Source organism: Leptonychotes weddellii, chromosome 8 (genome assembly GCF_054177405.1).
Source record: "Leptonychotes weddellii isolate Sample4059 chromosome 8, ASM5417740v2, whole genome shotgun sequence".
Taxonomy (NCBI): Eukaryota; Metazoa; Chordata; class Mammalia; order Carnivora; family Phocidae; genus Leptonychotes; species Leptonychotes weddellii.
In genome coordinates this window covers 23,054,022-23,079,649 of record NC_138376.1, presented here as the reverse complement: position 1 = coordinate 23,079,649, position 25,628 = coordinate 23,054,022, and the positions used below count along the sequence as shown (strand labels likewise).

Sequence of the window (25,628 nt, the reverse complement as noted above, 5' to 3'; positions counted from 1 at the left end):
GCCAGGCCATATACTTCAGCTTCCACCAGGACCTCTTGGGACACTACCTCAGGGATTTAAGAGGCCTGATGACTCTGCTCTCTTGCTGGACAGGCCAGAGACCCTGCTTGACAACCCGGTGGGGTGCTACCTTCTAGATGTACCACCAAAGCCTCAGACATGTCGGGCCAGCCCCGTGTCAGCTCCAGCCTAGTGGCCAACAGACCTCACTCACCGGAGTCAGCTCTGGCTCCCAGTCCCTAAGACTTCAATATACAACCGAACAAACTTTGAGGTAGCTTGTTAGAACGGATCACCGGGGTCAGCAAACTTCCCTAAAACCACTACAGATCCCTGGGCACCGTACTGCTACAAGGCATTGCAAACAACCAACCCATCCCCAAAATCATTTCAGAAAAATTTTTTAATCCTTTTATTATTCTTTTTTAACAAACGGCCCCAGGGATAGGGGACCAGGGGAAGGGGGTGGAGGGGAAGCAAGGCCCCAGCCCCACAACCCCTCCCCACCCACCCCTTTCCCCCTTATATATTTATAATCTATATACAAGCCCCGGGGGGTGGGGGGCAAGAGGAACTCCCTCAGCGGGGTGGGGGCAACCCAGGCTCCTTGTCCCCTCGGGACCCAGGCTCCTCTGCCCGTCGGGAAGGCCCCTCTCGAGAAGGTGGCCCCGTCCGCTCCCAGGGCTTCGGCATCCAGCGCAGGGCATCCGGTGGGGAGGCCTGGGGGACAGTACACGGGCAAGGATCAGTCACACTGGGAGGCCAGGGATGGAAAGACAGGAACTCAGGTGGTAACTCTTGGATTCAGACTTGGGGCCACAGGGCTCTCTCCCTTCACCTGCTGGTAGAGGTCGATGCGCTGGGTGCGGAAGACTCCGCTGTAGGTAGAAGGCGGGGCCTTGAGACGGGAATTCAGGCCCGAGAAAGACCTACGGGAGGAAGGCTGTTGAAGGCAAGCCTGACACCTGCTCCCTGGGCCCCTGAGAATGCCATTAAGGCTGGGAAATCTGCATCGCCCTCCCTCTTCTTGCCTTCCAGTTGGGGGAGTACGTGACGACCCGGGTCCCCCAAGGTTGCTGCTCAGTTTCCGATAATCCTGGAACGGCTTCAGTTCCACTGGGTGCAGCTGAAGGAAACAAATTCATGAGCCTCCTCTTAGCCCAACTCCTCCTGAGATCCTGAATCCCTACCCCGAGCTCGTGGGAGATCCCCAGCCCTTCAGTTCCGGTACCTTACCTCTGCTCGCCCCAAGCTAGGGGGGAAAGGTCTGGCAGGTGAAGGCAGCACCCGAGTAGCAGGAGCAGGTGGGGGCCGCACAGCCAGGCTGGGGGGCTGCAGAGCAGGGCCCACAGGTAACAGAGAGAGGGGCGGTGGGGCAGGAGGTGGTGCTGCTGGCAGGGAGCCAAAGTTCACCACAGGCAGCTGGGAGTCCACCATGGGTAGAAGCATCTGCAGAAGAAATTGGGGGGGGCGGCGCGGGGAAGAAGGTCAGAAAACCAGAAATACAATGAGACATAAAAAAGCCAGAGGCTGGATAGAAAAACAGAATGAAGGGCAAAAGGCATGACAAGAGGTACCTGCTGAGCAGGGGCCCCTGAGGGGAGGAAGCCACTTTGGCCACCAGGTTGCAGAGGAGTCGAATAAAAATCTGAGGGGGATGGCAGATCCTGGCGCACCTGTTGGGGACCACGGGGACCAATGTCAACTCCCCCAAAAGCATTCCCTCCCTTCCAACTCCTGAAGCATAGCACCTGCCCACCTCTCACCTGAAGCAAGGGTGGGTCGGGCAAAGGGCTGGGGCAGAAAGCTGGAGAGTAAAGGAAGGAAGGTGGAGGGTACAGGATTCCTCCAGCTGGCAACTTCCCCAGCTCTGCTGCTTGCAGTGCGGAGAAATCCAAGAACTGGCCCTTGACAGCTACCCCGGAAAGCAGTGCCGAGGGGGGCGCTGGGCCCGGGGGGAGGTACAGGGGCTGTGATCTGGAGAAGGAAGACCAAAAAAAAATAATAATAATAATTCAGGTGCAGGGAGAGGACTCAGGAAACCAGGATCATTTATTCCTTTGTTCTAAGTCTACCAGCTTTTGGTACCTTTGAAACAGGTCTTCCCCCTTCCCTCCCACGGAAACTCCGTTCCCCCTTTCCTTCTGAGATCAACGGGCATCTACTCTTACCTGTAAGGGTGAAGGGAGGGTGTCCCAGGGCGGAAACCTCCATTGTTGGGATGTAACTGAGAGTCTATGGCTCCCCCCGAGACCTGTGGGAGGGCAAGGCTGAATAGCTCCAGTTTTTCTGGTCAAGGAAAGATCGCCCACCCCACCTACTACAGTAAAAGCCATGACGGTTTACAACTACACAAACTGGAAAGGCCGGACTGTGAGGGACAGCAGAAGAAAGGGGTCACGGGACAGGAAGCAGGACCTACCTGCGAACTGGGAGGCCCGGGACTGCCGTAGAAGACCTCAGGGTACAAGCGCTGGCCTGAGGAGCTGGGCTCTGGGCCATAGTGCCCAGAACCCAGGTTCTTGGATTGTGGCTCAGCTGAGGCAGAAGCAGTGGGGAGCAGCTCCCAGTCTCGGGATATGGGGATGGCCTGTGAAGAAGCCTGGTCAGGAGCAGTGTCGGCTTCCTGAACGTCCAGGTCACCCCCAGCCGTTTTCCCTAGAAACTGAAGGCCTTTCCGCCGAACGCGCCCACTCACCTCAGTGACTGCTGCTAGCTCCTTCTCTGCTTTTAAACTGTCTCCGACCACTAGGCGCAGGTCCGAGTCCTGTGGTAGTGACGCAGTGGAGATCGACCTGTGACTCAAGATGTGCATCCCCCACATCCCACCTCCAGTCCTTCCCTTCCTCTCCACCCACCGCGAGATACTCAGATCCTGCCCATGCACACCTTGTCACTGGTGCCAAACTGGACAGGGGGGCCTGGTCGATGGGATGGCCGGAGGGAGCCAGGCTCTGGGCCTCGGTCTGTCCGCGGCAATCGTTCTGTGCCAATGGGGCCGGGGGGCAGAGGCTGCTCCCGGGGCAGCTCCTGGGGTGGGGAAGTAAAAGGAAGCCCAAATGAAGGAATGCCCAGAACACACAGGCACAGATAAAGAGAAAACAAACGTGGGGCCAAAGTCAGAGTCCCAGAAACATTCCTCTTCTCTTTTCTTGGTCTTTTACCTTTCTGTCCCCATCATGGGGAGCAGGTGGCCGTCTCCTAGGAGGTTCAGAGGGTTCAGAACCAGGTGGACCCTCACCAGGAACAGCATTCAGGGGTGAGGGGCCTCCAGGCCGCTTGGGAGGCCCCTCTGCTGCTCCCTTGAGTCCTCCATCAGGGGAACTTCGCTGGCTGCAGGGACCTGACGACACCTGAGAGTCCCCACTCAGGTCCACCCCACTGTCAGACTGACTCATCTGAGATGAGTGGAAAAGCAATTAGCAAAATCAAAGTAGAAAGCACCCCAACACCTAACTGATGCTCACAAATACACAAACTGAAAAAAGGAGAGAACTAACTACGGAGGTGAGTAGCCCCAGACAACCCAGAACAGGTGGGGAAGAATCCCAACCCAGACACTCCCTCCCATCATCACTTACCTCTGTTCCAGCCACGTCCTCAAAAGGGCTCAGGGGTTCCATCCAGGGCTCCACGGAGCCAGACCGGTAACTCTTCCGGCTAGTGGCTGCGAAGAGCACCAGACAGCAGAGGGTGAGACTGTCCCGAGACCACCCTGCCCTCTCCGCCCTCTGACGTAGCTCTCCCCCATCCCCCCAGGCTTACTCACCAGTATGTAAACGGTTCCAGATGTGAGGGGTCAGGGCCTCCTTCCCTGCGTCTCTACACTCTCCCTGAGGGCCTGGGCCCTCAGGCTTCGGGCCCAAGAATCCAGAGCTATGAGAAGGTGGCAAAGACTCCTAAAGGTGAAAAAGGCCAGAGGCAAAACATGAATGAGGTGCGAACTGGGGACTGGAAGAGATTGGGCCAGAGTGTGGCAAAAAAGGTGACAGACAGGAGACAGGCAGTGACTAATACTGAGAATTTAAGGACAGGACACAACGATGAGAACACGGAAATGGAGAAAATGTAAGCGAGAACCTTCAGGAGTAAGAGCAGTGAAGCACAACCTCAAGCTCCATCCCTCACCTCCTGCAGCAGCTCCGGTTTTCTGGGAGGCCGCTCCCGCCGTTTTGGGGGGAAGGAATTAACCCCAGCAGAGTCCCGGGGAGTCCCGCTCACCCCCCTCACCATCAGCCCTGGCTCCTCGAACTGAGGGTCTGGGGAAAGGGAAAATCCATCAGCATCTGCTTTGCTCTATCACTGACCCTAGCTTTTCCCGTTAGCCCACTTCCCAGTCCTTCCACCCTTGCTCAGTCCAGACACCCAGCATCAGGGCCCCCCGGCTAGGCTCCTCCCCCTCTGCCCCCTGACCTGCTCCGTGGACGGAGACATTCCCACCCTTAGCCCCTCCAGCTTACCCGAACTGACACTGCTGGTGGTGGCGGCCCTCTGAGCGTCGTAGCGGGTTGGGGGCCGAAGGGAGGGGCCTTGAGGGGCTGGGGGAGGCCCAGGCTTGGGCCTCGGGTGCCCCCCTGGTGCAGCTGCACCCCCCTGGCGGCTGCTGAGCTGGGCCAGAGCCTGCTGGATGCCAGCGGGGTTGCTGTGGATAACCTGGTCCAGGCGGAAGACAGCAGAACTGCTGGGCGGTGGGGGCGGCAGAGCAAGTCCCGGGGGCCGCTCCTCAGGAGGTCGGCTGAAGGAAACAGAGCACCCAGCTCCAATATTCCCGGAATTATTAACACTTTCCCTACCAGTCCAATCCGCCAACTTCTCCCACTTCCCTGTGAAACTCCACGTATTTCCAAGTACGTCTAAGGAATTCTGGGTCTTTGAGGCGGAAAACGAAGAACAGAGAATACGTGCACGCTCCCGGCTCCATCGGTAACTGCTTTCCGGTTACCTTCCCTAGACGGGGCTGTGCGGGGCCTAGCAGCCCCTGTGCCCTCTGACCCGCCACTCCTCAGCACCCACGTGCTCTTTCCTTCAGGCGCTCTCCCCTCCCCCACTGCTTAACCTCAGGAACAGACTCAACAGCCCGACCGGACCCTACCCACCTCCGGTTCTTCGGAGAGGGCCAGCTCCTCTTGTCCCCTCGCCCTGGGCCGGTCCTCCCTCCAGGTCCCCCGCCACCTCCGCTGCTGCTGCCAGCGCCAGCCTTGCTGCCGGGGCCCGGGCGCCGGTTCTGCCGTTCCATGCCTGGCCGCTGACTCGAGAAGCTCCGCTTGCTCAAATCCTTGGCCCTCTGGCTCAGCTCTCCGCGGGACATGGTTGAAATGCCTGGACCGGCTCCACCCCCACTGCCCCCAGGAGTTCCCACAGCTTTGGGGGCCAGCAGCGCGGGTGGGGGAGCCTCCTTGTCCCCCCGGCGCTCACTGGCGAAGTCGCTGCTCTCTGACGCGGTCTCCCATTCCTCGTTGGCTTGGTCGGAGTTCTGGTTTGACAGATCCGGAGACTTGGCAGCTGCGCGGCGAGGGGGCAGGGGCCCGGACGCGGTCTCCTCTGCTCCAGAGGCGGTGGCTGGAAGGGCTAGGGAAGAGGGCTTGCCCTCTGCCCCCCTGGCAGCATTCTCCCGTTCCTGCTTCAGCCTCCGGAACCGAGGTGGTTTGTCCTGCTGCTGAGCCCTCCCGTGCCGCCTCCGTCGGGGCCGCTCCCCATCTTCCACACCCATGGCCACGCTGCCGCCCCCACTGCCGCCTCCCCGGGCCACGGGGGACAGAGGCCCTGGGATCAGTTTCTCTTTCAAAGGCTCCTTACTGGGTGGCAAAGGAGCTGATGGAGGCTTCTTAGGAACCAGGGACTTGGTGGGAGGGCTCCAGCCTGGACAAACAGGTGGAGGGGGCCGCCCGCCCCCCCGGCCCCGACGGGATGGCACTCCTCTGGGAGTGAAGACGCGCCCACCTCGGGCGGTGGAAAAGCGGGCTGGGGCTGGCGAAGGAGGGGCTCCCAATGGTGGAGGAGGAAGAGGGACTTGGGTGAGCACTCCTTCCTTGGGCGGGGGAGCCTCCTTGTCTGAGGGGGCCAGATCGCTCTCATGGGTCTCACTGCCCGTTTCTGAGCCCCGCTGCCGGCGCCGCTTGGGGATTTCTTCGTACTCTGAACCCTCGCTTCGCGTCTCGCTGGCAGTGCGGCCTCGAGGTGCTGGGGGCTGGTTTGGTCCCCCTGCCCCGCCTGCACGCCCATCGTCTCCCCGGAACTCTCGGTAACTACGGAACTCTCGGCTCCGGGCTCCCCGCCCCCGGCCCCCATAGGTCCCCCGAAAACCCCTCCCTCTGGCAAAATACTCGCCCCGGCCCCGGCCCCGGCAAGAGGCAGGACCCACTCTTTCATAGGAGTAATCCCTCCGGAGCCTTGGGGCAGGGGAAAGATTCCCACTGGGTGGGATCTCCCTGGGGACCCCCATCTTCCCCTTCGCCGTCTTGAGGAGCTCTGGCTTTGGAGCCCTGGGGCTTTCATCGCCCTGCTCCAGTGGCTTGGGAGGCAGCTCTTCGGCTTTCGCAGGTGGTAGGGGCTTCTTTATAGGCCCAGCCCGGCGGGGAGGGGCCCCTGGTTCCTCTGGAGGGATCCCACGACGACTGCTGCCTGGGCGAGGGCCCCAGCGGGTCTCAGTGCGGCTCTCTCTGCGAGGTGGAGGGGGGCCTTGGCCTCCAACTGTGCGGCTGGGCTTTCGGCCGGCTTCTGGCCCCGTCAGCTGCGGGGTCTCCTCCTTGGGGCTTTCCTTCTTGGGTGGCGGAGCTTGTACCTTGGTGGCTTCATCATTGCCTGGGGGCCAGGGGAGTGGACGGGGCCCTGGGGGAGCTGGTTCATCCAGAGGGAAGCGAGGGATCGGGGGCCCAGTGGCTCCATTCTCAGGAAAGCCTGGGTAACTGGCCAGATAGGGTGGCGGGGGAGGTCCTGGAGGCGTCTCGCTCCTAAAAAGAGACACAGAAAAAAGTGGAAATTAAGTATCTTAGAATGAGGAAAACCGAACTAGGTGCAGAAAGAGAACACTCTATTACCACCCCGACACTTCTCTTACGTTATTCCTGTCACCTCACCAATAATCCAAAGAACCTTTTCTCCTAACCCAAGTCCTTTCACTGGCAAATGCACCCACATCCGCTACAGACTCACCGCATCCCCTTGTCATCCTCATCGGCAGCCTGGCGCAGTGGGGAGGTAAGAGGGCGGGGATCGGTGGGTGTGGTGGTGAAGACATCTCCTACCCAGGCCAACTTTGGATCCACTGGTGGGGTGCCCCGGTCCCGTAACAGAGGAGGTGCGTGGCGCTCAAACGGTTCTGAGCTTGAACCCCCACTGTCTGAGCGCTCCCGGGGAACTAAGCCTAAGAAAACAAAAGGGATGAGAAAGCTAACCCTCTCCTATATGACAGGCCCTCCAGCTCAAAAAGCATCTCCCCATTCTACTTCTGTCAGTCATGTCGACGTCAACTTCTCCATCTCTTATTCCTGGCAAGCCTGAGCCTGACACGCTCTCCTTAAAGAATTATCTTATCCATATCCACTCAGCTTCTCTACAAATCAATCGATGAACCTAAGTAAATCCTGGCCAATGAAAGCCCACTCTTTCTTTCCCAAGGCCATTCCTGAAATGAAGGGTGCTCGCAGCAACACTAAGCATGTACCCTCCTCCTCCTTCACCCATGACCCTTCATCTACACAGTGAGATGCGTGTAGCCACTTCCCAGGACTGCGGTGTCCCCTACCCGCCCCCCTCAAGGGCCCTTACCAGAGGGGTGCACACCAGGAGGGTAGAAGTCCAGAGGGGGCCGGCCCTGGAGGAGCCGGGGGTCCACATAAGGAGGTATCATCATCCAGCGGGGATCAAAGTTCATCGGGGGCATGGGTGGGGGCCGGCCCAGCGCACCTGGATACAGGGCCTTGGGGGGCGGGGGCGGAGCCTGTGGAGCCGGCACTGCCCCCATGGTCACGGGCTGCGGTGGGGACGGTGGTACCGGGGTGGCTGGGGCGGAACCCTGTTGGTGCTGCTGCCACTGCTGCTGCTGCTTCAAGAGCTGCTCCTGGGGGAGGACAGCGGGGGGCCGGGGGCATCAGGGCCCCGGGCCTGCCCCGCAGGCAACAAGGCCAGAAGCAAAGCTAACACACGCACGCGACAGACACTAGCACTGGATGGACACCTGTGTGACACACCAGAGACAGAAGCAGTAGAGGGACCCGGAAGGCACCCCCTGAACGGGATGCACGGGGGAGCCAAGGAGGGGACCACTCTTATCGGGGGAGAGCAGCCTCTCACCTGCTGCTGGCGCTGGAACCGCGGCGGCAACGACTTCTGGTATTTAGGGTAGCCCAAGCCCTGACTGGCGGGCTGCCGGGGGGGGCCAACCCCATCACCCTTGGGTTCCACCTTTGGGGCCGGAGTCGTAGCAGGAGAGAGAACCTCTTCTGGTTGTTCAGAAGCCTCTTTTGAGGGCAGTTGGGGTTCCACTGCATCGACAAAAAGATAATCCTCAGAGTGACCCAATCCCCCAAGACCTGCCACGAATAGCCCCACGAGCTCCGCCCTCACCTCCAGCAGCCTCCCTGAAAGCTAAGCGCTTACTCCAAGAGCCAATGATGGTGGTGCGAACTGCCCATGAAACCACCAAAGCAACAGACCCTGTCTTTAGTCTCGCTCCGTGCTGAGCTTTCGGAAAGTGCTCTCAGGTTACTGCTTATCCAGGAGCTCCGAGAGGAAAACCTCCCTCTCCTTAAATACCCGTACGAGCAAAGGGACCCCTCTGGTCCTCCACCACTGACAATCCGATGCACCGAAACCACTGCCTTCTGCTTCATCTCCTCCCATGCTTACCACCCGTGCCCTCGGCCCCGAGAGAGAACTAGGATGCCCGGGCGTGCCCTGTCGCCATCTCCATACCTGCGCTGGCTTCGAAGCTGCCGCCGCCCGTACTACCAGGGCCGCCGCCACCGCTGGCTGGTGTGGGAGCCGGAACCACACCTGCAGCGGGCGTGGGCTGGGCAGGAGGGGCCTGGGTCTGCTCTTCCGGTTCTTTTTCTGGTGTTGGGGTTGGTGCTGGTGGAGGAGCTGGAGGTGCAGAGAGTTCTTTGGGGACTACAGGTGGCGGAGCTGGGGCGGGAGGAGCAGCAGGTGGGCCAGCAGGCTCTGCTTTGAGCCGCTTGTCAGGCGCCCCAAACTTCTCATCAAGTCGCTTGAGCTTTTCGGCGCAGGCTGCCCGGCGCTCCTCCTGCATGCGACGCTCCTCCTCTTCTCGCCGGCGCCGGGCCCGCTCCACAGCCAGGGAGATCTCAGATGAAGACTGTTTTCGCCGCTGCCGCCAGGCCTCATCCTCGTCTTCGGGTGCTGGGGGCTTGCAGGGAGGGACCCCCCGATCCTGTCAATGGGCAGACCCGGCAGGGCCAGAGGTGTTAGTCGTCAGATTTCTTGTCTTTTTCACAGACTGACCAACTCACTCTAGCTGTGGGGGCAGGCACTGGCCTTGGGTTGGGAGCCTCTTTGGGTAGGGAAAAACTCATCCTAATCTTACCCGTTTCCTCTCTCCTTTCAGAGACCCGAACACCCAGGCCTCCTCGTTCTTCCTCACTAGCATCCCGATTTCTTTTAACCCAGACTCCCGTAACCAAAGACGTTCCAGAGATGCTCTGGATGCTTTTCAGAGATGCTCCACTGCTTTACACTTCCTGTAGCCCATTCCTGACCCTCCCCCCAGCTTCCTCTATTATTAGTGCTTCAACTTCTCAGCCAACACTCATCTCCCACAACTGACCCTTCTCAAGCCCTCATTGTAGACACTCACTGGGTAGTCCCCAGGGGGGCCCCAGTTCCCAGCGGGGCCCCGGTGAGGTGGGGGTGGGGGAGGCTTTGGGGCAGGAGGCCCCGGCTCTGTCTCTGGAGGCCGAGAGGTCTCTGCCCAGGCCGTCTTGGGAGGGGGCGGTTCGCTGCCGGGGGAGTTGCCCTTTTTGCCATCTGCTTCAGGGGGCCGTTCCTCACCAGCAGCTGATTGGGACTCCTTGCTGTGAGCAGACCAACAGTGGAATTAAAATCAGCTGGAAACCAGCTCCTTTAAGAGGGTATTACTGCGAGAGAAACTGAGCCCCCTAACTCACTGGCCCTCAGCTCCCTCCTCATCGGAGTCTCGCCCGTCTTCCTCATCACTGAACTTGAGCTTTTCAGTGTAGTCGACCTCTTCGTGGGCCCCTATGGGGAAAAATGAAAAGCGGTAAGCCAAGCATTCTGCTCTCCAACCTCAGATCACTTCTGGAACACAGGAAAGGATCTGGTATCATGTAGTGCGATGCACTCCCAACACCAACCCGCCTCTGCACGAAGCCGCACTGTGAGTCTTGGCATTCCCACACCTCTCAGTTCTTTACCAGAACTTGGCTTTCCGCCATGTGTATGCCCTACCCTTCAGTGTCTCCCTTTCTCCCACACAATTTCTCCCACACAATCCCCTATTTATTTATCAGATTTTGACTTCTGAGACCAAAACGCTTCATCCTTCATATGCACTAACCTGCCCAACCATCATCATTCTCCTGGTCCAACTGGTCAAACTCTTTGAGGTTATCCTCTTTAAGAATTGAAGGCCGACCTACAGGCTCTACAAGGCGCATTGGCGGCCCTGAACCCCGAGGGCCCGCCACACGGGGGAAACGGCTGCGTGTGAAAAGACAAATGGGAGAGAGAGTGTCAAAGATGGCATGTTGTCGAACCACATACAAGACTCAAGCCTCTGGGCCAGAAGACCATCTCCCTTTCTAAGAGGCTTCCCCTGTCCCCAACCAGAATCCAATCCCAGACCTGGATTACTCACCTGGGCCCATCAGGAGTAGGGTATCGGTAAGGCCCCTGGGGTCCATAGGGCGGAGGGAACGGGAGATATGGGGGATACATCTGCAAAATGGCCCAACACCAGATGCTTAGAGGGTCAAATATGCAACCAGCTCCCTAAACCTTTCATCCTTCTCTCTATCATAGGCCCCTGCTTTCTTTCCGTCTCCTCCAAAAGCTAAGTCCTAGTTGCTAACTCTCTAGCTTCCAAGTGCAACCACTCCAGAACAAGATACTCACGAAGGGCGGCATCATTCCGCGGTAGGGAGGGAACTGGGGTGGGCCCGAAGGCTGTAGCGCCCCCCGGGGATCATGGCTGTGATGAAGTTTGGAGTCTGAGCCCTCCAGCTCATCAGGGCCACGCCCACCTCCGTCCCTCCAAGTTGTAGAATCTGTATTTTGGAAATGGCAAAGACAGAACAGAACTAAAAATGATGGGGAAAAGGTGAATAAACCAGCACTTAACTCTGAAATGGAGTAAGGTACTGTTCTGGCCAAAACCTAACCAACCACTCACCCACCCACTCAACTCACAAATGACAACCACTCACTTTGGGGGCGGAGGCTTGGTCCGGGCCCAGACGACTGTTCGGCAGACTCCCTTTCCTTGGCAGCCTTGTCCTGGTCGCCAGCCGCCTGCAGGGTCGGAAATTCCTCTCGAGAGAATCGTGACAGTAGGCTTGATGCCCTTCCACCTGTTGGGGTGCAGAGTAGCAGACCAAAAAATACCAAAAAACCGTATTTACTGAGAATTTACCACAAAAATCGAAGGCTCTGGTAATACCAGACCATCAAATTCCTACTTTCAAACTCACCCCCTATGCACTGTGTACTCATTTCCCAATAAACAAGGTCAGTCCTGGGACATCCCCATCAGCCTCACGTAAGACAGAAACGAACTTGCTCATGTAGCCCATGAAACCGAGTATGGGGCCCAAAATTTAGTCATTGAGAACCAAGAACACTCTGCTGAAGGTATAGTGCAGGGCTCCTGCCTACCACAGCGCAGAGAGCAAGCTCCCCAAGCAGCCCTGCACTCACCATCTCCATGTGCTCCATGGGTGACACTGGCTTGTGCCCAGGACTTTACCCCGCTTGGAACCGAAGGAGTGTTCTGGGAAAGCAGAGAAATAATAAATGGTGCTGTGGGTGGTAGAACTACAAACCATTCTTGCTCCCAGCCTTCAGTACCATCCAGTTCTTCACATACCTCGGGGGCTGCTGGGGGTCGTTTCTGTTGGTTGGAGGCAGGCGTCTGTGAAGCCGGCAGTGGCTGCGATTCCGGCGGCTGAGCGGTTGAGGCATCGGAACTAAGGGGATGGTAGGACACGAAGGTTATCCAGGACCTGAGATGCCTCCCCTACTTGTCCAATTGGTGGAGGACAGGAAGTGAACCCAAGCCCATTTGTTACTATTCACAAGTATTGTGACAAAATACCATAACTTAGTCACCCCGTGTAGGCTGTCACCTGTTTGTTGATCCCTTCCTTCTACCTTCTACAGAAAGCTAAAAGTGTAATTCCTTAGTCCCCTAATAGGAGCCCTGGAATAACCAAGAAAGACCGAGGCTTCCCTCGGTCTCTGGATCTTATGTGGCTGGGCTAGACCAAGCCCCAATCCGTCCTGAGGTTCGAAGTTAAAATGGTCATCACTCTAGGTTCCCCAGACCTCTGTCTACCTCTTGGGGTCGGACTGCTCCTGTTTGCTTGCCCATCCTGTTCCGTCTTTCGGCACTAATGAGACGTTGGGGTCATTGCCTTTGTTCTCGGCTTTCAGGCTTGGAAGGTTGGCTGGGGGTGGCATACGCCGGGCAATGGCAACTTTCCCGAGACTCTGCAGGCCATGGCGAGGGGCAACTGGAGAAAAGATGGGAGGGTGAAGAACACCCCACATGGGTGATCGGACAGCTTCCTACCCTAGGCCCCATTTGTACCTCCTCAATGTCTTATTACCAAACTTCTTTTAGAAACCCCTCCTTCCTTTGCCCTCAGCAATCTCTGAAATTCCACTCCAAACACTAAGATGTATTACACTTGATGCTTCTTTGTTGGATGGTTCACCTTGAGCCTGCAGGGAGCAAGCTGGCCCCAGGCTTCTCCAAATCCACATTTCTTTGCCTCCAATTCTTACGTGTCCAAAGACAGGGAACTACAGACACGCCTTTGTAGGAGGGTCACTGGTGTTCATCCAAAGCCCAACGTTCCCTACGGGACCCAAGATAAAGCTGGGAGTCTCTAGTGTTCCTGTAGTCTTTTGATACTTGTACTATAACCATTTCCCTTCAGAAAGCTTTAAAATGTATGCCCCATTCATGCCCAGCCTCTAGAAATTAGGAACATCTTGGCAGGACCCTCACCAGCGGGTTTCTGGATCTCTAAGGACTTGCCCTTATACGTATCAAACAGGTTGAGCGAGGAATACTTCTTTCCATCCTTCCCCTTGGCAGTCGGCCCCGAGCGATCGGACATTGCGCTGGAAGCTCATTGAGTAGGTTGGGTCCTGCAGGCACCTCCCCCAAAACGTGCCGGAGCCTGTGGGCCAGACACCAAGTGTTTCAGTCTCTGCTCCCTAGATGCTCCTTTGCATTTTCCTTAGGGGCCCAGACACTTGGCCCTCTGATGTCTTTTCCTCCAGCCTATTCAAACTCCCCGTCCCTTTAAGCAACTCCCAGAGTCCAAATGCCATGGTCCCTCTTTCCCCCAGACACCTCTTGCCAAGGAAATCCAAATAAAAAATCTGGTATGCTCCTAGTAGTAGACACACACTTCCTTTTGTGCCAGTCTGTAAAGGATAGCCGCTTCTTCATTATTCCAAGTAATAATCTCTTCCCCCTCCACAAAAAGCATTCCAGAGATGTATGATAAAACATGGCAAGTCCCAGCCCCAGAGAAAACCAGAAAGAGGCAGACAGCTCCATCCTGCAAAAAACAGAGCTTTCAATCCCTGACTTATTAGACACCAGCTCCCTAACTGTGCCCCAGGTTCCTTTCCCAGCAGCCTCGCTCCCATCTGGGGAGGTCTGCACGAAGGTATGCCGGGAGTTTAACGATTTTATGAGCTTGCTCAGCCAGACTAGGGGCTAGTGCCAGATAATTCCTCGTGGAATTGGGGCTCTACATACTCCCAGGCTACAGACCCCAAGTATTTGGAATATTCACCCCATTTTTTCCTACACTTCCCCCCATCCCAGCTCCTGGAAAAAATCTGGTCTCCAGATGAAAACACTGGTGGGCTCTGGCTTACCCTATGCAGATATGAGAAAAACAAAACATTATGGAGCCACCTCAAGCACACTCTGTAACCACGGGGCCAAAGCCAGAACCAACTTCATTTTCCTACTCCCAGTAAGAACAGCCATCAGCAGTCATTTCTTTCCCCAATATCCCTTCCTCCCCAAGCAGGCCAAACTCTGCATCGTCAGTTGGTTCCTGAGTGACCAGGCATTCATTTATAGGAAGGAATGGCGTACAGGAAAGAGATGGGAGGTGGTGGGAAATCCAGGCAGGCCCACGATAAAAACTGGGTAAAATCAGGATGAAAAACAGGGAAAACTTTAAGACCGGTAAGATGAAGGAGTGGGGGTTGCCCTGTAGGTGTTTAAAGACTCCAATCTTCGAAAAATAAATACATGAATAAAAAGGGGATAGACAAATGTGGAGTAACACTAATAAAAGAGGATCAACACGAAAGCAGCTGGGAAATAATACACTTAACCAGAAATGGTAAAGAAAAGATACAGAGCGAAGTAAGAGGGCAATGTCAGGAGACCCAAGAAAAAAAGGGGGGGTTGAGACAGAGAAGAAATAAGAAAAATGAAAAAGCAGAGAAAGACTGAGGAACGTAGAAAGCAAACATGTAGAATAAAAGCAGGGTTCCAGGGTGGGAGTGACTCGACGCGAAGAAGGGCGTCAAGAATGGGAAATACAAGCACTGGGTGATGGCAGGGTGGCCCAATATGGAAGAAAGGAGACTCTCCGAAGATCGGCGGGCGCGGCCCACCCCAGACTGGCGGCGGGGAAGGGGACTCACAGATTGGGGTGAAGAGGCCAAGAGCGCAGCTGAGGTTGGGAAGTTAGGGGCCCAGGAGAGGGGGTCGCCCCATAAAGCCAGGAATGTGGGTGGTTAGGGGCAGGCCACAGACTCTGTGTGAGGGGTTGGAGGTGCGGGTACCAAGCTGGGGTATCAGAGGGGGAGGGGCAGTCAAGCCCCGGCAGCAGGAGGACAAAATGGCGGCGGCTAATGGCAGCTTCTCCTCCCCCCGGCCCGCCACCACCGCCGCCGCCGCCGCCGCCACGACCGCTCCCGCGCCGGAAAAGGGCCTTAGCACTCGGCTCCCCAGACTCACCTGGCCGGGTGCGCGGGGGTCCGGGACCGGGGCCTAGGGGCTCCCCGAGGTGGGATGGCGGTGGGGTGGGGGCGGATGGCGGCGGATGGCGCCGGGATCGGCTCCTCCCGTCTCCCTCGCTCACTCCGCGGCTGGGCTCCGACTAACGGCCCATCCGGGCAACCGCCGCCCCCGGGAGCACCCCCCCCACCTCCCGCCTTCCTCAACGCATGACACGCCCCCTAATTTGCATAAAGGGCGGGGCACCTTGTACCCTATCCCTCTTTGCTTCGAGGGCTGTCCTTGTTTAAAAAAAAAAGCAGGGCGTGCGGAGCAGGCATAGGTTCTTTGCATAAAGAGGAGGGACTTTCAGGCGCTAGGACGCCGGTTGGCTAAAGAGACGCGCCCCCGGCGTCGGCCGTTAAGACGCGTAGAGGGGGCGGGAATGCAGTGCCTGTCGGCCGGGCGGTTAGGGCGCAGAATTTGCACGACTAATGGGGGCGGGGGGAAGGGGCGGAGCGTGCGTTGTGCGTTCGTGGAAAGATGGGAGCGGAGAGACGTAGGGACGCGGAGAGTGGAAGGAAACGATGCAAGACTGGCAGTGCTTTCAGCGGAGATGGAGCGAGAGCACGGGGCGGAAAGGGTTAGCTGCCGGAGGGCGGGGCTTACGTAACCAGGGAAGAGTCCCGACTCACGCGTCCATTCCCGAGAGGTGAAAGCATCAAAGAGGCGGGGCCTTCTAGTTATTAAATCACGTCGTGCAAATGAAGTGGATAGGCCAATCCTGGGGTCCAGGGGAGTGTATCGTCGGCCCCGTGCGGTGTAGGCATTCTTTTGCTAGTTCTATTTATTTGCATAATACATGCAAATCATTTGAACAAAGATAGGGTAGGAATGACCTCTTCGATCAACATATCGGCAACCAATGACTAAGACATTTAATTTTATAACCTATAATTTTCATGAATATATTTGTATATCTGATACTATTGGCAGTTTGTATTCTCTTCACATGGGTTTCATTCTACGAAATGTGGTACTAGTTCCCTCCTTTGTCTCTAATTACTGTGCTCCTGTCAGACCGGCTACCCGTTCAGCAAATCATTCGACAACTGCTTCGAAGGCGTGAGAGATATCCACAATATATTATGAAAGTAGAGGAATAAAATCAGATCCTGCCTGAGGAAGTTCAGAAATGCTTCTAGAAAAACGTGGATCTTTTTAAATGTGAAGAACTAGTTAGGATTTAGCCAAGTTTGAGGAGACGGTGCACAGCTCAGGCCCAGTGAACTGATGAGCAGAGGCATGGTTTTAGGGACCCGTGCCTCTCAGCTGTTGTGACTAAAGAGACTGCCTGTCCATTATGGAAAATGAGATCAGAAAAATTAGCAAGAATCCAATAACAGTTTTATCCTGAGGCACATTAAGATAGTTGAGATGACTTCAGTTCTTAAGCATTCAAAATGATTCTCTTGTCCCCCTCTCCCTGGTCACCTACCACAGCAAAATTTCTTGGAAGAGTTATCCATATTCACTGTCACCAATTTCCCTCCTGTCATTCATTCTTAAACCAACTCCAGTCAAGCCTTCACCCCAATCTTTTACCCAGCATGCGTGTATCAAGGACATCAGTCTCATGTCTTGAAATAGCATTCATGTGCTGATGACTCCCAAATGCAGACCTCTCTCCCAAACTCCAGACTTGGATACAGAGCTATGTACTTGACATCTCCTCTTGGTTATCTAACATCATTTCAAATTTGGTATGTCCAACACTGAACATTTGATTTCCAGACCCTCAAAATTTGCTCTCTCCACAGCCTTCATCATCTCAGTTGGTGGCAATTTAAAAATTATAGTTAAGCTAAAAACCCTGGAATCCTCATGGACTCCCTTCTTTATTTCACTCCCCACTTTCAAGCAGACAGGAACTCCTGTCTTGAGAAAATATCCAGAATCCAGCCAATTCACTTACACTGCTTCCACCTTGATCTCTCACCTGGGTTACAGCTACAGCCTCCTAACTTGTCTTTAGTCTACCCCTGCCCCTACTGCCTGTTCTCTGCACTGCAGCCAGAGTGGGCCTTTTCTCAAAGGAGGCCTCAAAGGACTCCCTTGCTCAAAGTTCTACAATGCCTCTCAGTTTCTCTCAAAGTCCTTAGAGTGGCCTACAAGACCCTAAATGACTTGGCCCCGTGATTTTATCACTTTCCCTACTTCTACTAGGCATGTCTCACCTTGGAGCCCTTTTGCTTCTCTTTTCCTCGCCAAGTTGACTCTTCCCCCAGAAACCCACATCGCTCATTCCTTTACCTCCATGAGGTCTTTGTTCAGTGCTGGTCCTCTTCTCAGTGAGGCCTACCCTGATGACACATTCAAAATTTTAATCTTCCCTGACCATCCTGTTACCCCCGTTCCCCTTTAACTTGCTCTACTTTTTCTTCTAACATCATATACATTTTAAATTATATTTATTGTTTGCTGTCTGTCCTCCTCCTACACCATTTTCCACAACAGAATGTAAACTTCACAATGGCAAGGATCATTGTTTTGTTGACTCTTATATCCCAACCACCTAGAATAGGGAATGGCACAAGGTTGATGGCCAATAAATTATTTTTATTTTTTTTAAAGATTTTATTTATTTATTTGACAGAGAGAGAGAGCACACAGGAGCAGGGGGAGGGGCAGACAGAGGGAGAAGCAGGCTCCCCGCTGAGCAGAGAGCCCAATGCAGGGCTTGATCCCAAGATCCTGGGATCATGACCTAAGCCGAAGGCAGATGCTTAACTGACCGAGCCACCCAGGCGCACCCCCCAAATGATTTTTTAAGTCTTTTTATCAAAGCATACTATATTTATTTATTTTTGATGAATTTTCACAAACTGAGCAGAACATGTAGCCAAAAATAAAACTTTAGCACCACAGAAGCTGCTAGAGGGCCTCTTCCAGTCATTGCCCTCCCCCAAGACTTACTACTATCCTGACTTATAACAACATATATTAGTTTTACCCTTTTTTGTACTTTATACAGATGGAATTGTACAGTAAGGGTTCTCCTGTGTCTGTCTTCTTTTGCTTAACATTATGTTGAAGAAGTTCATCCACATTGTTGCGTGTAGCTGTGGTTTGTTCGTTCTTGTTGCTGTAAAATAATAGTCCGATGTATGAATAGAACCCAATTTATTTATCCTGAACGAACGAATTATTTAAGCTCCAGCTCCTTTGTATCCTCCTCGGTGTCACCGGAGTTGTTGCAAAGATTAAGAGAATTAGTACACAGAAAGCGTTTAGGATGGTATACAGTGGGTGCTCAATAAGTTTAGCTATTGATGGGACGCCTGGGTGGCTCAGTCGGTTAAGCGGCTGCCTTCGGCCCGGGTCATGATCCCAGGATCCTGGGATCGAGTCCCACATCAGGCTCCTTGCTCAGCAGGGAGCCTGCTTCTCCCTCTCTCTCCTTCTGCTTGTGCTCTCTCTGTCAAATAAATAAAATCTTTAAAAAAAATAAGTTTAGCTATTGATTTTATTATGTTCAGATATTTTATCCAACTTGCTGTGATCTCCTCCTCATCTGAAGTCCCATACATTTACTGTAGCACTCTTTAAGAGGTCAACCTGGCTTCACCACTGGGAAGAGCCAACACTCCTGTTCTCAGTACATGAAACAAGCTGGGCTAATTGGATTATCTCTCCCCAGAAAGTCAGGAAATCTGAAATAGTGGCCAGAGTCTGGGGATTGCTAGAGTTAACACTCATCTGGACCTGTTGGAGGAAAGGTCCAGGAATAGCCTCACTGAAGACTTGGGAACTCTGTGGTTCGTTCCTTCCCTGGGATTGGCTTTTTTTTTTTTTTTTAAGATTTTATTTATTTGACAGAGAGAGAGAGACACAGTGAGAGAGGGAACACAAGCAGGGGGAGTGGGAGAGGGAGAAGCAGGCTTCCCGCCGAGCAGGGAGCCCAATGCGGGGCTTGATCCCAGGACCCCGGGACCATGACCTGAGCCGAAGGCAGACGCCCAACGACTGAGCCACCCAGGCTCCCCCGGGATTGACTTTTTAATCCTTTCTGCCATCCAAGTATTCTGTATCCCCAGTATCTGTTCTCAATATCCTCCAAATAGAAGCCCCCTTTCCCTTCATTAGACTCAGTTTCTGCAGCTTGTCCCCTAAAAGGACCTCAATGACTCATTTAATGCTTAACTTCTCAGGACTTATAGTTTTGTGAATCCTTTACTCTATTCAGTAACATCAGTTCTTTTATCCATCCATCTATCCATCCATCCATTCAAGTTTTAAACATTATTGAGGGCTTATGATATGCCAGGCGCTGTGAGGTAGATCATATTATCCCCACTTTCTGAGGAAAGACTCAGAGAGTCTTAATTATTTGTTAGGTAACAAAGACTAGTGATGGAGAATATTGGTTCAAGATAATCCTTGCTTGGGGCCCCTGGCTGGCTCAGTCAATAGAGCATGTGACTCTTGATCTCGGGGTTGTGAGTTGGAGCTTCACGTTGGGTGTAGAGATTACTTAAAAAAAGTAAAATCTTGGGCGCCTGGGTGGCTCAGTTGGTTGAGCGACTGCCTTCTGCTCAGGTCATGATCCTGGAGTCCCGGGATCAAGTCCCACATCGGGCTCCCTGCTCGGCAGGGGGTCTGCTTCTCCCTCTGCCCTCTTCCCTCTCGTGCTCTCTGTCTCTCATTCTCTCTCTCTCAAATAAATAAATAAAATCTTTAAAAAAAAAAAAAAAGATAATCCTTGCTCTTCCCCATGGGCCTGGGTGGTATTTTTTTGTCTGTACATGTCTTTTTGTCCCATCTAAATTCCTTGAGATCAAGGCTATCATATATCTGGAATCTGCCTTGAAATCCAAAACCATCTGCTGTAGTTGACACATTACAAAATTGTGGATGGATTGCTCATATGGGCAAATCCTTGCTGCCCTTCCCTCAAAGATGTTCACTTTTTCCCAAACCCAGGAAAAAAACTCCCCCCAAACAGAGACCAAGCTGACTTGATCTGGAGAAGGATAGTTTATTTAATTTAGTGTACCTCTGGCTCACAATTCTGTGTCCTTTTTCCGTGTTGGGGTCATTAGAAGCCCCATCAATCCCACAACATCTCCCCTACTACAAATTAGGGCAACTCAGAGATATTTTTCTTCACTGGGGCACCTGCTGGCTTCTCCTGTTCTCTCGCTTTCTCCTCGTACATCAGGATCCTGGTTGAGATGGGAAGAGACAGAGGGATCAGGGGACAGTCTTCTCAAGAGAATAAATCTTAGGCTGCTGTGAAAGTCTGGAAAAGGACAGGGGTTATTATGGTGGGAGGAAGAGGAAGAAGAGCAGGGATGGCCATGCCGGGGGCTGTAGGGATCAGAACATTGGATAGCGATAGGAACTTGGAAGGGTCCCTTAAAGAAGGGAAGAAATGGATGCTGAGTAATGTGCAGGTGACCCTGGGGATGGGGGTAGGGTTGAGGAGAAAACAGGTAAGCATAGGAAAGGTTGGCACTGGACCCTCACATTTTTAGGATGGCAGATCTCTTGCCCAGCATCATCTTGAGGAAGTCAGAGTAGCTGAAAGTCTCCCCAGAGCCGCCGGACACCTCCCTGATTAATTTCTTGAGCTCCAGGTGGGTCTTGGGGACCCCCAGTTTCTCCAGCATCCGCTTCAAGGACATGATATCTAGAGGCAGAGGAGTGGGATGAGAAAAGGGGAGCCTCTCTCTCTCTGTCCTCACCTTCCCATTCCCATTCTAGTCCCTCCTACTCTGGTGGCTGGGCCCTCTCCCAAACCACTGGGAATGGAGCATGGTAGGAGAGACGTCCCTCTTCCTGGGTCTGCACACCCCCCCATCACCCTTTTCTCACCGATATCTCCGTTTCCATTCAGGTCAAACTCCATGTATTTCTCTGGGTGAGGGGAGAAAGCAGATAGGGTAAGCGCTGGCTGGAGGGTCCCAGGCCGAGGCAGGGCAGGGGCTTGAGAAAAGGGCCGCTGACCAAGCGCTAGGTGGGGAAGATGTGGAAGGGGGAGGTGGGGCAAGCAGAGGAAGTGTGGGTTGGGTTGAGGCACCCTGTTAAGGTGTAGGGAACCAGAGAGGGTGCTGAGAGGGGCAGCCCAAAGAAAGAGACTGCAACCAGGGGGAACAATAGAGGCAGCCTCCCTTTTTTCCACCACACATGTAGACTCTGTGTCTTTGAGGTCCTTTCTCTGTTCTTGAGGAAATCAAGAAATCTCCTCACTCCCCATCTGCCCCTACAGTTTTCCCCTCACTCTTGAAGGTCTCCAGTTTGGAGGGCAGATCCTCATCACTGCTATATTTGGGATCATCCAGGAACTGCTGTGGGGAGAAAGCAAGAGCCAGGATAGGTCCACCTCCTCCAGGGGCCCCTTCCCCCCAGGCCCTGCCCCCTCAGATCTTCCTTTTACCTTGTTGATTTCATCAAGTCTCTCTTCCTGCTGGGCCTTCAACAGCCCGAAGGCTTTTCCTCCTGAGGGGGCACAGAGGTTAATGTTTCCTCACCCCCCCATTCCTCTTCTTTCCCCCACACTGGCCCAGGGTCATCAGATTTCTGCCCTGCTAGACCTGCTCACCACCTCCTAGCCCTGCCCAGGTCTGTCCATCTCCTTGCTCCCATTTTAGGCTCTGCCTCTTCTACCTTCCTTACCCTGTAAATCCCTGGTTTGGCTCATAGCTCAGCAGATGTTGATGGAGAAACCGGTAGATAGGTGGATAGAGATGGAGCTGGTGCTCTCTCTGTCTGCCGGCTCTCCTCTCCCATCAGCCTCCTCGGAGGCCTCCCTCCTAAACTTCCTCTTTCCCCTCATTCCCTCCTCCTCCAGTCCCAGGCCTCACTTCCCCTCAGCTTCTGCTGACATGAGCACCCCAAGAGGAAGGGCCGGTGGCTCTAGGATTGAGATGAGAAAATAACATTCTCCCAAATTCCTCTTAAGGAGAGCCCAGTCTAGGGGTGCCTGGGTGGCTCAGTCGTTAAGTGTCTGCCTTCAGATCAGGTCATGATCCCAGGGTCCTGGGATCAAGCCCCACATCAAGCTTTCTGCTCAGTAGGAAACCTGCTTCTCCCTCTCCCACTACCCTCTGCTTGTGTTCCCTCTCTCGCTGTGTCTCTCTCTGTCAAATAAACAAATAAATAAAATATTTTTTAAAAAAAGAGAGCCCAGTCTGTGCAGGAAAGAAAGAAGCCACTGGAGGTATGGGGGAAGGCTATTTACTCTCAGGAACAAATAAATGGTCTTTGAACAGGTGCAGAGGGTCAGGTAAATCTTAAGACTTGCATTTGGTCGGGTGTCATGAGTCTGGGCACGCAGGTTTGGATACATAGCCGAGGAAGGGCTGACTGGATTTTTCTACGCTGTGAATGGGAGAAAAATCTCAAGTCCACTGGCAGATCTAAAAGGACGGCAAGATGGTTTAGGGTCGGAAAGGGAGAGAAGCTTCACTCCCAGTCTGGCAGCTCCACAGAGGCACTTGGAAACATGGCAATGCCTAACACATGAATTGTACTTATTCGCTTTAGGATGTGCAATGTAACCCATTCATCTTATCTCCCTTGAAATATTTAGTGAAATCTACAGAGCTCAGGAACTCGAGAATTTTTTTAAAAGATTTTTGTTTATTCATTTGAGACACAGAGATACAGAGAGAGAGAAAGAGCATGAGCAGGGGGAGAGGCAGAGGGAGAGGGAGAAGCAGGCTCCCCGCTGAGCCAGGAGCCCGACGTGGGGCTCTGGGACCACGACCCGAGCCGAAGACAGACGCTTAACCATCTGAGCCACCAAGGTGCCCCAGGAATTCGTGAATTTAAGTAGATTCTTTGGAGGAACTGAAAGTGGTGCTGAGAGAGACAGCATCTGTGGAAACAAGAGCCAGAGGGTGAAGCCAACATGTGTATGTGTAATCGGGGCCAGTCACCGTGGGTTCGATAGAATGGGTAAGTAGCCTCTAATAAATGTCTTCCCCACGCATATCCTTTTTCCTTTTTTTTGTCGTATGAGTAGTTGCTTCCAGGGGAGGTGAGGCTAGTAGGTTCCCCTCACTGAGACGTTTTTGTTCAAACTCCCCACCATTTTTGTTCAAACCTCCCAAACTCTGGGTGGTTCAGTCAGTTGATTGTCCGACTCTTGGTTTCTCAGGATTGTGAGATCTAGCCCCGCAGGCGGCTCCCTGCACAGTGGGGAGTGTGCTTGAGATTCTCTCTCTCCCTCTCCCTCTGCCCCTCCCCCCTCACTCTCTCAAATAAATAAATAAATCTTAAATAAATAAATAAATAAATAAAATAAAAACAGACTCCCCACCCAGAGCTCCACCCACCCTGCCCCAGCATCGATGGAGACACCTTTCCTCCTCCCCTTCCCTTCACCTTACTTCCCCTTCTGCAGCTGGGAGTATTCACTTCTCACTGCCCTCTCCCTGACCTGTGCAGGTGGGGGGAGATGCTGGGGTGAACTCTGAATTCTGGACTTCCCTTTACTGTAGCAGCCTCTCTCCTTTCAGAGAAAGCTGCAACCCTACACTCAGGTCTCAGTGCCTAGTGGGGGGAATTCATTTCTTTATTCATACATTCATTCAACACATAATTATCAAATGCATACTCTATGCCACCTCAGTGATCCAAGCAAGTGTCAATTCTTGTCCTCAAGGACAGTCTAACTGCGGAACACAGACCATAAAAATAAACATATTGGGGTGCCTGGCTGGCTCAGTCAGCGGAGCATGTGATGATTGATCTTGGGGTTCAAGCCCCATGTTGGATGTAGAGATTACCTAAAAATAAAAAATTCTAAAAATAATAAACATATTAAAGGTGGCAAGTACCTATGCAGAAAAACAAAGTAGGGAAGGGGGATAGGAAGTGCTGTGGGAGACTGCAGTTTTATTTTTATTTTATTTTATTTTTATTATTTTTTAAATATTTATTTATTTGAGAGACAGAGAGAGAGAGCATGAGCTGGGGCGGGGCAGAAGGAGCAGGAGAGGGACAAGCAGACTCCCTGTTGAGCATGGAGCCTGTGGGGAGACTTGATCCCAGGACCCCGAGACCGTGATCTGAGCTGAAGTCAGATGCTTAACTGACTGAGCCACCCAGGCACCCTGGACTGCAGTTTTAAAGAGGGTGATCAGAGAGGCTTCTCTGAGAAAATATTTGAGCAAAGATTTCAGGTAGGGGGGTATCTGGCTAGCCCAGTCAGTGCAGCATGTGACTCTTGATCTCAGGGTTGTAAGTTCGAGCCCCAGGCTGGGTGTAGAGATTACTTAAAAATAAAATCTTAAAAAAAAAAAAAAGATTTCAAGAAGGTATGGAAATAAGCCATGTGGCTATATGAGAGAGGAGCATTTCAGGCAAGTGCAAAGGTCCTGAGGTGAGAACATGTCTGGATATCTGGAGTATTTGTGAAGCAGCAGGATGACCAGTGTAGCTGGAGCCAGATGGATGAGGGGAAACAGGCAGGAGATGAGGCCAGATTGGGTAGGGCCTTATAGGCCATTGGGAAGGCTCTGGCCTGTATTCGGGGTGAGACTGCCTCCCAGACTGTTCTTTCCATCAAGAATGGTTTGGCATGGGGCACCTGGGTGGCTCAGTCGTTAAGCGTCTGCCTTCGACTCAGGTCATGACCTCAGGGTCCTGGGATCGAGTCCCACATCCCTGCTCGGCGGGGAGCCTGCTTGTCCCTCTCCCACTCCCCCTGCTTGTGTTCCCTCTCTTGCTGTGTCTCTCTCTGTCAAATAAATAAATAAAATCTTAAAAAAAAAAAAAAAAAAAGAATGGTTTGGCAGACTACCATAGTGGGACAGAGCTTAGATGCTCAGAGAAACCCCTGGGAGAAAGTGATAGCTGCTCTGACATGGGACAAAAGTGAAGAGTAAGAGTATCTACAAGGGCAAAGGGTGGAGAACAAAACACAGATGGAGGGAAAGCCTGTGAAGACCCAACATACAGGAAGACATCACCCACCCAGACTCAGGGGCCCAGCCCCCAGGGTCACAGAGAAGGCTGACTCCTAGTAGTAGGGGTGAAGGGGGGGCTTCTGGGCAAGGGTGGGAAATGCAGGGGTGCATTAGGGGTCAGCTTCGAGGAATCCATGAGAACACGGAGATAGGGGAAGTAGATAGCTCTCTGACTGGCTGCAAAATATAGATCTGAGCAGAGATAATGCAGAAGCTCCTTAAAACAGTGGCTCCCTCTCTCTCTCTGTCTCTCATGAATAAATAAATAAAATCTTAAAAAAAAAAACACAAAACTCCCTCTGAGTAGAGATAATGCAGAAGCTCCTTAAAACAGTGGCTCCCTCTCTCTCTCTGTCTCTCATGAATAAATAAATAAAATCTTAAAAAAAAACAAAAACAAAACAAACTATGGAAAGAGCCTAGATGTCCATCGACAGATGAATGGATAAAGAAGATGTGGTATATATATACAATGGAAT

General features: G+C 53.4%; 2 protein-coding genes and 1 non-coding gene across 12 annotated transcripts in view; all 3 read right to left on the bottom strand.

Moving 5' to 3' along the window:
- Positions 1–397: 397 nt before the first annotated feature.
- Positions 398–15,372, bottom strand: PRRC2A (proline rich coiled-coil 2A). Of its 2 annotated transcripts, XM_006738470.3 has the most exons (31): positions 15,194–15,371; positions 13,205–13,379; positions 12,527–12,704; positions 12,059–12,158; positions 11,890–11,962; positions 11,400–11,543; positions 11,089–11,240; positions 10,832–10,911; positions 10,532–10,674; positions 10,122–10,212; positions 9,812–10,028; positions 8,914–9,388; positions 8,293–8,483; positions 7,768–8,059; positions 7,153–7,363; positions 5,097–6,950; positions 4,461–4,735; positions 4,129–4,259; positions 3,770–3,899; positions 3,582–3,667; positions 3,165–3,398; positions 2,890–3,030; positions 2,699–2,767; positions 2,423–2,590; positions 2,172–2,254; positions 1,767–1,977; positions 1,578–1,676; positions 1,237–1,449; positions 1,032–1,126; positions 839–929; positions 398–720 (listed from the first exon to the last, which is right to left on the bottom strand). In XM_006738470.3, the coding sequence occupies exons 2-31, from the start codon at positions 13,314–13,316 to the stop codon at positions 580–582; spliced, it is 6,480 nt and encodes a 2,159-aa protein (XP_006738533.2). In that variant the 5' UTR covers positions 13,317–13,379; positions 15,194–15,371; the 3' UTR covers positions 398–579. The 2 variants fall into 2 exon arrangements, with proteins under 2 accessions (XP_006738533.2, XP_030889574.2); XM_031033714.2 differs by lacking the exons at positions 839–929; positions 1,032–1,126 and having other exon boundaries at positions 15,194–15,372.
- On the bottom strand, positions 12,891–13,021 carry LOC115942723 (small nucleolar RNA SNORA38). Its single transcript, XR_004077315.1, has one exon. It is a non-coding gene; the product is annotated as a small nucleolar RNA SNORA38 (small nucleolar RNA).
- Positions 15,373–18,007: 2,635 nt separating the features above from the next.
- Positions 18,008–25,628, bottom strand: part of AIF1 (allograft inflammatory factor 1) — a 32,599-nt gene continuing 24,978 nt past the window's right edge. For 3 of the 9 annotated variants that reach the window (XM_081827865.1, XM_081827867.1, XM_081827859.1), the window contains 5 exons: positions 21,612–21,673; positions 21,456–21,522; positions 21,050–21,091; positions 20,702–20,864; positions 18,008–18,317 (listed from right to left, as the gene is read on the bottom strand). In XM_081827865.1, coding sequence (XP_081683991.1) covers positions 18,182–18,317; positions 20,702–20,864; positions 21,050–21,083 — 333 coding nt within the window. In that variant the 5' untranslated portion in view covers positions 21,084–21,091; positions 21,456–21,522; positions 21,612–21,673 and the 3' untranslated portion in view covers positions 18,008–18,181. Of the gene's footprint in view, positions 18,318–20,194; positions 20,475–20,701; positions 20,865–21,049; positions 21,092–21,455; positions 21,523–21,611; positions 21,674–21,850; positions 22,019–25,628 lie in introns of those variants that run through there. The other 6 variants (XM_081827863.1, XM_081827864.1, XM_006738472.3 and 3 more) reach the window with 6 other exon arrangements.

Bases quoted from the DNA above. Each gene is read 5' to 3' on its own strand.
- PRRC2A (XM_006738470.3), bottom strand. From the start codon at position 13,316: ATGTCCGATCGCTCGGGGCCGACTGCCAAGGGGAAGGATGGAAAGAAG. The intron at 11,544-11,889 runs GTGAGTGCAGGG...GCACCCCAACAG, and splicing joins CCATGGAGCACATGGAGATG to GTGGAAGGGCATCAAGCCTA. The intron at 1,677-1,766 runs GTGAGAGGTGGG...GGTCCCCAACAG, and splicing joins CCGACCCACCCTTGCTTCAG to GTGCGCCAGGATCTGCCATC.